The following is an 11,493-nucleotide window of genomic DNA, read 5'->3' as shown; positions in this document are numbered from 1 at the left end:
GGCTAGAAATGCCTAGAGCCACTCACCTGGGCAGAAAGGCCCTCAGACATTTTCCCAACTGGAGCCACTATTGAGGCTGGTCCAGCCCTTGTAGTTCTTTTTATGATTATAAAATGTACTTCGGCAACAATTGCCAGGAAGCTGAAAAAAATGAAGTTTATTACTCATAAGTCTTGCAGGGTACAGAGGACACATGGGGCCACACAGCAAGGTTGGGGGTACAGAGAAAAAGAGAGAACAGCCCGGCTATGGTGGCTCAGTGGTTGAGCATCCACCTATGAACCAAGAGGTCATGGTTCAATTCACAGTCAGGTCACATGCCTGGATTGTGAGCTCAATCCCAATGGGGGCACTTATAGGAGGCAGCCAATCAATGATTCTCTCTCATCATTGATGTTTCTATCTCTCTCTCCCTCTCCTTTCCTCTCTGAAATCAATTTAAAAAAAACAAACATTTTTTTAAAGAGCGAGAGAACAAACCTGGAGTTCTGTCTTTATTGGGATCGAGGGTGAAGTACCCAAGGTTTTATGGGTTCACTCTTCATTGGTGAATTTAAAATGTAGGAGTGGAAATTAACTGCAGGGGAAAAAAAAAGTAGGGTCACACAAAAGATCAGTCAACTAGGTCTATGGGAGCTTCCTAAAGTAGCTAACTTAATAGGTGGCTCTTTATCTAAATGTGTAACTGGTAATGAGTTTATTTGAGATGGATATCTTTTGTGTTTGAAGTGAATGCTTCAGCAACCAAAAGCTTCATGTCAGACACATTACAATCACAAAAGCTAAATTGTCAAGTGTTTACACTACAGTGTAATTACTAGCACATGGAACTGACCTAACACAACTAGATAAAAACCTGTTAGGTGTTTGAGGGGGTTCATTGCCAAAGAAACATGAGCATGGTTTTTAAAGAAGGTTTTTTTATTATGAATTGAAATAATTTTATTTTTTAAAATATATTGCTATTGATTTCAGAGAGGAAGGGAGAGGGAGGATAGAAACATCAATGATGAAAGAGAATCATTGATCAGCTGCCTCCTGCACACCCCCCACTGGGGATCAGGCCTGAACCAGGAACAGAACCGTGACCTCCTGGTTTGTAAGTCAACACTCAACCACTGAGCCACGCTGCCGCCGGCTGAACTAATGATTGATCCTAATAGTTTACAACGGGAAATAGGCTCCAAATGTAGCTTCTGCAAATGAAGTCATGTGGTCCAATGCCTACTTCACTTAATGTCAACTGGGGACACTGAAGAAGGTACAACCCCCCAAAGTCAGAACAAGGGAACAGAGAAGACAATGGCCAGGAGAGTTCCTCCGGAGAACATAACCAGTGTCTAATCAGGGAACTTACCTGACTATCCTGAGGTAAAACTGTGTGATGCCTGCCCCCAAAGTATTCCAGCATTACCATTGACAAATTATTTCTAAATGAATTCTATGCTTCACTTCCAAATGGGAATCTTTATGGCTGGTCCCCAGTGTCTGCTCCATCTTAAATATGTAGTGGGAGGGGGAAGATGACTTGTCTAATAGGAATAACATCCGGACCCCATGGAGAAGACCACACCCCCAGAGATCTTGGACTTTGTGCTACACACAGGGACTAGATGAGAATTTGTATAGTCTGATTTGGGATGCAGTAACATATATTTTATATGCAAGATTCTTTCAGATTCTTTCTCCTAAGAAATGAATATTCAGGGACCTAGTGTCTCCTTTAGGCAGTTGGATCTATGTGAGGAATCTGGCAAATGGAATGATAGAGAAAATGATGTAAATCTCTGTAGATTGAGCCCTTAAAACCTTCCACACATTCCCTCCCTTTGCTTGTATGACATCCAGGTTCAGAAGCACCATTGGACATGGAGGATCCACGTATGGAAGAAGCACAAGTTCCTAAATATTAACATAAAATAAAGCCCCCATGCATTGGAATGGGGTATGGATGAGAAGTAAACTTTTACTGTGTTAACTTACTGTGATATCTTTGTTGTAGTAACTAACTTTATTTGAGGGTCTAATTCAATATATGGAGGGCTTTTATGTACAATGCCTTTGCTGCTATAAACCGTAGTAGGTAAAATTTCAGAAAACTACAAAGCTATCCAGTTGAAGTCTTAAAATGTAGCTCACTCCCTAAACAATGTAATTAGAAGAATAGATTTAGGTAGCAAACTTTCCTAATTTCTCATTCTTGATTCTAGTCTCTATTAGTTTGAATGACCATTAATAATTTATCTTTTTTTGCTGAGTTGTCTAATCTGCATAAGTGGGAATAACTATCCTTAATGGGCTATTTAGACCATAATCTCCCTGCAAGTAATTTACCTCTTGGTAATTATCTATGCTAATCACTACTATGTTCATATATAAACACTCAATATATATATATATATTCCGTAGCCAAATACAGCTCATACAACATCTTATTAAATACCAATATGCATTCTACCTTTTTGAATACTTGACTCATATCATTGATGATATTGACTCTTAAATGTCACTGGAGAAAAGAAAACCAGAGCATGAATTGTTATATATTTTATTTTTGAAATTGATCATTCAAATCTCCCTGTGCCTTAGGTTCAGGAAGTACAGTATGTTCTTCTTCAAGCTACTCACTACAACTCCCCCTAAGTGTTGGAGATCTCAGGAGTTTTCTCAATCCAGAATTGTCAGTCCTTTGAAACACCAAGCAGAGGTTGAGAACTGAATTCACTCCAGTGTTGCTATTTCCATTGATGGCCACAAAGAGGCACTGTTGATTTCCCTGCAATGAAGCTTTTATTTAACCCTGGCAGTAAAGCCAATATGTTCAGACTTCGTTGCCGCACAGACTTGCTGTCCCACACTGAGCATCTAATACTATATGCTTAGAACATATCCCAAAGCTCAATAGAGCTTCAGGATCACTATGTACTAAGAGACTCCCCTGATTCTATTTTACGATACATAGAAAACATAGTTTTGTTTGCTCAACAATATGTAGGTCTTTGTTTTGAGCAATGGTCACCAACACAGACTCTGTTTTTCCTCCAGATATTTAATTCCAGGGGACTTGTTGCTATCTCTTGTCAGTAGGTCTTGATTTAAATCTGCTCTTTTCCTGAATAGCAGCATACAGTGGTTTCAAATATTCTTCCTCAAAAGACTCTTGTGTTCATTGCAAATTTCTCATGCAAATGTGACTAGCCTGCAAACCAGCCAGTGAGGTGAATAAGCCACTCCCCTTTCCCTTCCTCATGTTCTTAATACACCCCCTTCCAGTACAATTGGACCATAGTCAGCTTATATTAGCAAAGTGACTCTTCACAGATTTTCTCAGTTAAGCTGACAAAACAACTGTACCCCATCAATTAATTTTTTTCTTTCAGTTTTATTGAGATGTAATGATATACAGCCCCTTATAAGTTTAAAGTGTACAGCATAATGATTTGACTTACATTTATTGTGAAGTGATTACCACAATTAGTTTAGTTAATATCCAACATCTCATACAAATACCAAAAAAAAAAAAAAAGATTTTTTCCCTTGTGATAAAAACTTTTAGGATTTACTCAGCTTTCCAATATACCATACACCAGTGCTAACTATAGTTATCGTGTTGTAAATTACTTCCCCAATACTTATAACTGGAAGTTTGTACCTTTTATACCCTACCAATTTAAAATGCCTGTAGTGTATGATAGTTCGTTGTATCCACTCAAGACAGTGTTCAAAGATTTCTACCAAAGCTCATTTTTAATGCGATGGGAACTTTACGGCAAAGTTCTGTTTGCCCTTCAATATCTGGCTTCTTGAGTAATCCTGTTTCCCCATCACCTTTACCTGGTATGGATTCACCCCAAAACCTGTCTTAGGACCATTGTGACCAGTTTCTTCGCCATTCTGTGAGAAACAATGGTCTTAACTTCTCCCCCATCAGAACCAGAGCAGAGAGCCAACCTTAAGGATGCAGCTTGTCTATTCCTTATATTTAGGGCTCTACTACTATGAAACTAGAGACCCATTGAAAATACTATTTGTCAAGCCTTCACTTAGCCATTTCAGTATGGTAAGTAAGGGAGTGTTTACTGAGCCCCTCAATGGGCCAAAATTGTGCTAGTTACTATGATGAATGACAACAGGTATGCTAGTCTCTGTATATTTTACCAATCCCTACAACAAGTTGGTAGTTTCCATTCTTGTGTATACCCAGTTTGAGTAAACTTCTCATAATTATGTTGGCTATTTGAATTAATCTAGAGAAGCCATATTCAGGAATTAGGATCTATATTTTGATCAACTAACAAACTCTTCTTTGAGTCCCTTCTGGGTTTGCATGGAGGTGAAAGCATAGCAGAGTTAGAGAAAGCACTCCTAGAAAGACCCACAGAGGGGACCAAATGTGTGAAAATATTACCTGACCACATGTATCATATTTCTATGAATTCTGTCCTCTCTGGTGGATTTAAAAAAACAACAACAACAAACAACTCATTTTATAATCATCCACAGAAGGCTCTTATGAAAATTAAAGATTATCATGCACAGACACTGATAGTTTACAAGTGCTCAAAACACTGGAGCTTTTTATTTTATTGTGATTACTGTCCTTACTTGCTATCAATATATAAGGATACTAAGATTATTAGTATTATTTTGAGCAATCAATATTGAAATTGGCCATTCTGTCTTGGGAGGGACAATCGGAAGATGGTGGTGGATAAAACTCTTCTAGCAGCCAGGAAATGTAGAGAAGCCCTAGTAGAGAATTCTCTTCTTTATAAAAATGACAAGTACCAAGTCACACCTGTGGCTCTGGCTTGAGAAAATGAGAGCCAAGCCTGAGAGCATAAGAGTATTAAAAACCCCTTCTTGTAGGCAAATGGCTGTCATTTTCTGCCCTGCTGTTATTTGGATTTGGAGAACCTGGAGCCCACACGAGCAGTGAGTTGCAGTTACTCTACCTAATTGCTAGTGTGGGACAGTCAATCTCTATTCCTGCTGCCAACTTAATGCAAAATTCTTTCATAATTATGAAAGTTGCCCCTGTGACATTATGTTGTGTCTCTTTGTCTACCTGCAATGGAGGACTTGATTCTGTCTCCAGTTCCCTGGGATGCATTGTGCACTGCAGGGTGCTGTTACAGCTGTCATTCATGTCTTTCAAAGCTTTCAGACTCAACCAGGAGGAGCCATACAGTCATTAACTCCTGCCTCTCAGCCTTAAAGCCTCCCATTCACAGTCTGCTTTGTGATGCCCAGGTTGGCCTTAGCCCCAGCTCTAAGGGTACCTCCTCTGAGTTCCTGTGACATCAGTACCAGTTAGAGCCAGAGCTCATCCCCAGGGTGATGAGACCCATCAGTTCAATGGGGTCTATGTTCTAATGACCCAACTTCTTCCTAAGTGTAAGGTTCTTTCTGCAGGTACTATCTCCATGTTACGCCATCCTCTTTTTTTTTTTTTTTTTCTGTTTCAATTCTCCAATATCCATTTAACCAATTGCTTACATTAAATTTTCTAAAAACAATGGGTATGATATCTTCTCTCCTGACTTGCCCACTGTTATCCAGAAACCTGATATTATACCATGCCTTCCCACCTTCAGCTAGAGTGCTTGAGCAGAGTCAACAGATCAAATGAGACTAGATTTTCAGTTCACTGCATGGGTAACTCAAGCACATAGGGAAAGTGGCCAACTCACTGTTCTGGTCCATTTCTCTATTTTCCACCCCATCGGTATCCTCTCTCTCCACTTATATCCTCATTTTCAAGTCTCCCTGAAGGTAATAAGGTTGTGGAGGACAGAATAGAAAGCTGGTATTGTTTTATATCATTGTGAACACTCTTCTCCTGCGGTCCTGCAGATGGTTTCTTGGGCAGGACTCTGCTTTCTCTAAGAACACTCTGGCTCTCAAGGAAGTAGGTATAGGCAGGAAATACATATGGACAGCCAGAAGGACAATCACAGGCCAAAGGAGAGTAGGGTGGAAGACTGGTCTCCAGCTTCAATTGCACTTGAAGAAGCATTTCTGTAGAAAGAGCTTAGACTCTATAGCCTGGATTTTGATATCTACTCTATACCTCTCCAGATATGTGATCTTTGCCAGTTACCTCTCTTAAAAGCATTTTTTACTTTGTTAAATGTAAGTAATGATGCATGCAGGGGTGTTGTGAAAATGAAATTACTTAAATATGATTGCCTAGGCCGAAACCGGTTTGGCTCAGTGGATAGAGCGTCGGCCTGCGGACTCAAGGGTCCCAGGTTTGATTCCGGTCAAGGGCATGTACCTTGGTTGCAGGCACATCCCCAGTGGGGGGTGTGCAGGAGGCAGCTGGTCGATGTTTCTCTCTCATCGATGTTTCTAACTCTCTATCCCTCTCTCTTCCTCTCTGTAAAAAATCAATAAAAAATATTTTTAAAAAACCAAATAAAATAAATATGATTGCCTAGGCTCAAAGCAGTTACTCAATAAATATCTGTTTCTCCCTCTTGCCTAACGCCACCTGAACCAGGCAAAGAGGATAAAAAAGGTGTCTGGATCAGTTATGAAGTGAGCCTCCATGTGCATAATAAATTCTCACTCACAGGCGTTTCTAGGCATTTGCTACCTAGGCAAAACCACTAAGAAAAAAGGGGAGAAGAATTTAGACACCTTTTCTACATATTCACATTTATCTGTGCAGCAATTTCTGAATTCCTTGTTTTATCTCTTTGGTCCGAACCCCATATACAATGGGGTTCAAGGCAGGGGGTATGAGGTGATGAAGGACATTGAGCAGGATCAGGATGTCCATAGGAACCCTCTTTCTGGCCACATTTGTCAACACCACAACCAGCAGGATGGTGCTAAAAAAGAGGATGAGGATGAAGTGGGAGCTGCACGTGCTCAGGGCTTTGACTGCAGCCCCCTCGGCCTTGAATCTAAGCACAGCTCTTAGAATGAAGGTATAGGAGAGGAAGATAAGGATGAAATCTGAGCCCAGTAGGGTCCAACCAGCCACAAATTGGTAGAGTCTGTTCAGGGTGAAATTGTCGCAGGAGAGCCTGGACACAGACAGGTTGGCACAGATGCAGTTCTCGATGACATTTTTCCCACAATAATGGAGCTGGGCAGAGAGAATAGGAATGGGTGCAGTGAGAAGGGCATTTCGTGTGACAATAAAGACACTAGCCTTGGCCACAAATTGATCAGTGATGATGGATGGGTATCGTAGAGGGTGGCAGATGGCCACGTAGCGGTCATAGGCCATGACCATGAATGTGCAGGACTCCATGGGGAGGAAACTGTTCATGATGAACATCTGGAGGAAGCAGGCAGAGAAGCTGATGGACCTGAGGTCAAACCAGAAGATGGCCAGGACCTTAGGGATGACGGTGAGGCAGAGCACAATGTCCAGCAGAGAGAGGAGGCTGAGCAAGTAGTACATGGGCTCGTGCAGAGAGGCCTCCAGCCGGATGGTGATCAGAAGAATACCATTGGCCCCCATGGCCAAGAGGAAGAGGAGGCTGAGCGGCAGGGACAGCCAGTGCTGCCAACTCTGGTAGTTAGGGAAGCAGATGAGGAGGAATTCGGAGACCGGAGCAGTGGTGTAGTTTCTGGGTGAAGCCATTGAATTAATCTTGAGCTGAGAAGGCTGCTCTTAACTATTAGTACAGTCGGATGTAAGACATAATTTTTTTAAATTGACTTCAAAAGTATTCCTCTCACTTACTCTTTAGGAAGCTAATTATATATAGTAGACTTCCCAAATAAGGAAAATTCCGGTCAGTGTTTTATTTTGTTTTTAGTGCAATAATCAGGAATGGTTGAAATTCAAAATGTTATCTGCACATCCATACACATACCATGTTGGTAATATGCCATTTAAATTAGACAAAGAGTGAGTAGTTTAAAAGGAGGGTGAAGACCTTTTGAAAGATCTGAATATAGATAAAAAGGTATGTCACTTCCTTCCAAAAGAATTTTTTTTTCTTTTTCTTTTTCCTTTTGGTGGAGTGGTGAGACTTAACAAATAATGCTGTAGTCTATGGAGGAAAAAAATGAATCCGTGAAATAATTAGATTTGAAAAAAAAAGGATAATAAGGAATAATCTCACAGCATTAAGAGTGTGCAACAAGTTAGGTCAGCATGGTACCAGTGTAAGAAAAGCACAATGTTAATAGTATAAAGGAGAGAGGCTAAAAACATTCCTACTTTTTACAGTAATCTTATATATGATGAAGGAGGCAACTAACCTATAGTGAATAAGATGTTTTTGTAATGAATGTTATTTTAAATTTTTAGATAGGTGTTTTGAGATAATTGTTGACATTTCAGAGGAAAAAAGCATTATTTAGGTCCTCACCTACTACCATACACCAATATAAGTTGAGAGGGATAATATTGTTGTATCCCCTCCCCAAACTTATGATAAACTAGAAGAGAATATAAATTTGCTTAAATTCAACCTTTGCTAAAATCCCAATACTATTGGAATATAACCATTTCTTTTCCCAGAACTCTTAGAATAAGTCTAAAACAACAGGGAAGGCTGATTGCACTATAAATTTATAGTTACCAACTTCAGACAGGCCCACAATATTGCCTGCCCATCCTACAAAGCTTTCCTAATCAATTCTTCTCTCTTGCCAAAGCCCTTTTCAACCTTAATTCTTTTCAATCCTTGAACTCTTCTTCTCTTGGAAGGTGATATCAATTACTACCTCACAGAGAAAAGGGAATGTGCCCAGTGAGATTTTCTTCAACTTCCTAAGAGAAAATTTACAATTCTACTTTCACAGTCTCCCATTCTTTTATTGCTTACTTCCATCCTCAAAATGTTAAATCTTCCATCTCTACATTGACTCCTAGCCCTCCTCGCCTGTATTTGTACAGTCAATTGTGCATTCTAGTTCCCAATTTTGATTCATAGTTGCTTCTTTACTGAATCTGCCTTGTCTTTCAAACATTGTCAGTATCTTTCATCTTTAAATATAAAAATTTAAAAGCCTCTTTTTTGCCTTTCAGCTATTTCTTTCTTTTCTTTCCTTCATATCCAAACTTCTCACAGCACTGTTATACTTACCACCTCCATTTCCTCACTGCACATCCATTCTACAACTCACTTCCATGTGTCTTCTTTTCCATTAATTGCCACAAAACTGCTCTCAAAAAAATTACTTGTAGATTGCTGAATCTTGCTAAAACAATTGATCAACTCCTTTTCCTTGAAACATTCTCTTTGGCTTAGTTTGTATCCTGGTTTATCTCAGACCTCCTGGTCTCCATCTCATTTTTTCTGACTTGTCTTACATCCACTACCTTGGCATCAGTTTCAGGATTCAATCCTGAGTTCTCATTGATTTCCTTTTCTCATCTGTGCTAGTCTATTCTCCTCTTTATTCCACTTATTTTCTCTGCTCTGTGTCCTCAGACAATTACCACCATCTCTATGTTGATTATTACTGAATTATACCTCTAACTTTAATTCTTTAAAAGCCTACATGACATATTAACTTGGGTCTCTCAAAGATATTCAAAACTCATCAAGTCCAAAATTAACTCAAGATTTTTCTTCCAAACTTGGTCTTTTTTTAGCATCTCCTATCTCAGTGAATGGCATATAAATCTGGACTCCTCCACAAGCTAATGACTAGACATTTGAACATATTCTTCACCGTATGACCCAATACAAACCTACCATCAAGACCTGTCAAATTTCCCTTTTAATTAGCTCTTTAGCTCACTTACTTCTCTATCTCCACTGTCACCACCCAAGACTAAAGTACCATTATCTCTTAAATGAAATTACCTCCTAATGCATTCTAGGTTTCATTATAAAACTATTCCCTACATTGAAATTAGAGAAATATTTTAATATAGAAATCTGATCTTGCCACTCATCTGCTTAAAATATGTTATTGGTTTTTCATTGTTGATAGAATAATTTGAGCAATATTAGGTCACTGGAGGCCCAGTGCACGAGTGGGATCCTTAGGCCTGGCCAGCAATCAGGGCCGATCGGGGCCATTTCACCCAGTCCCGATCAGGGCCGGGCCAATCAAGGGCTGGGCCGATCAGTGCTTGCCAGCTGGGGGGAGGACCAACGAGAGGGACTGCGGGAGGTTGGCCGGCCGTGGGGAGGGACCGGGGGAGGTTGGCCAGGCACGGAAGGTTGGCTGTGGGAGCCCACTGTCCACCAGAGGGCAGGTCCTGCATTGAGTGTCTGCCCCCTCGTGGTCAGTGCGCATCATAGCAACTGGTCATTTCAGTTGTTCTGGTCGTTTGGTCATAACAGTCACTTAGGCTTTTATATATATAGATAGTATTTTGTTTCACCCTCACAGTTTATAGTTATACATGTGTGTGATAATTTGGTTAAATACATTTCCCCCCAAGTCCAATTATACATTTCATACCATGAAAGTAAGGGCCATTGGCACAATGCTTGGCATGAAGTGGTGCCCAAAAATATTTGTAGGATGAATTCTTTGCTAGTCCTATGAGCAGAGTGATAAAGTGATATAAAATAAAATATCCTAAATCAACCTGAGAAAAAAAGGAAAGCCTTCCTAAAGTTGCTAGCACCTTAGTTGAGTTTTGATGGATGTGGAAAACATAAATGTAGGTTGGATATTTCAGGTAGTATATGAAATGGATTGTGTAAAGGCATGGCAATGAGTTGGAGAAAAACTTTGGAGGGAAATTCTATGTAATATTTAATCTGGCTGGAGCCAAGAAGATGGGTAGTTGAAACAAAGAGCAGAAAGTTGAGTTTTATAAAAAGAGAGAAAGTCAGATCATGAAGGACCTTTGCTATGCTAAAGATTTTAGAATTAATTTTATAGATAAAGAGAAGACAAAAGTATTTCTAATAGAAGATAGATATGACTAGATAGGGGCTATGGGAATATGATTCTGGATGAAATGTTATGGATGGATTTGGGTAAAAAGAGAGCAGAAGCAGAAAGAAAGGATGATACAATAGTCCAGATGAGAAATAGTAAGCATCTGAACAAAGACTGAAGCACTGAGAATGGGAAAAAGGGGCATATTCCAGTGGTTAGGTAGACAGAGGATTCAGTGACAAATTAGTTATGGAAGAGAATAGGTGAGAAGCCCAGAGTGGTGCCCCGTTTTCCTACTTGAGTAAGTAAATAAAATCACTAAGATAAAACACAGGCAAATGAGCATGCTTAAAGAGCATGGGTTTATGTCAAAGCTGAGATATTTATAATCTCCACATAGAGATTTATCTTGGGCTGTCGGAAATGAAGAATTTGAACAGATTAGTAGGATCCTGGTTTAAGGTAAAAAATGAAAGAGCATCAGTACATGGCTGATGGAGTCAGAAAATTATAAGGCTGAGATTGAAATCCTGGAAAACAGCAACTTAAAAAGATTTTAAAAAAGAGAAACATAGGGACATAAATAGAGTCTAGAAAAGCATGAAGAAAATTAGAAGAATAAGGTGACCTACAAAAATTGAGGAGGAAATTAGTAGGAGTGAATGACCAACT

The 11,493-nt window shown here is 39.6% G+C and overlaps 1 protein-coding gene across 1 annotated transcript; it reads right to left on the bottom strand.

Annotated features, from left to right (window-relative positions):
- Window positions 1-6,664: 6,664 nt before the first annotated feature.
- Window positions 6,665-7,603, bottom strand: LOC307109610 (olfactory receptor 56A1; the record flags this gene model as incomplete). Its single annotated transcript, XM_079788427.1, has 1 exon — window positions 6,665-7,603. One exon carries the CDS (start codon window positions 7,601-7,603, stop codon window positions 6,665-6,667), a length of 939 nt encoding a protein of 312 aa, XP_079644553.1.
- Window positions 7,604-11,493: the final 3,890 nt, after the last annotated feature.

This window comes from Cnephaeus nilssonii (genome assembly GCF_951640355.1).
Source record: "Cnephaeus nilssonii genome assembly, chromosome: 13".
Classification (NCBI taxonomy): domain Eukaryota; kingdom Metazoa; phylum Chordata; class Mammalia; order Chiroptera; family Vespertilionidae; genus Cnephaeus; species Cnephaeus nilssonii.
Note: the sequence above shows the minus strand (reverse complement) of the source record. Positions and strands in the feature narration are given on the sequence as shown.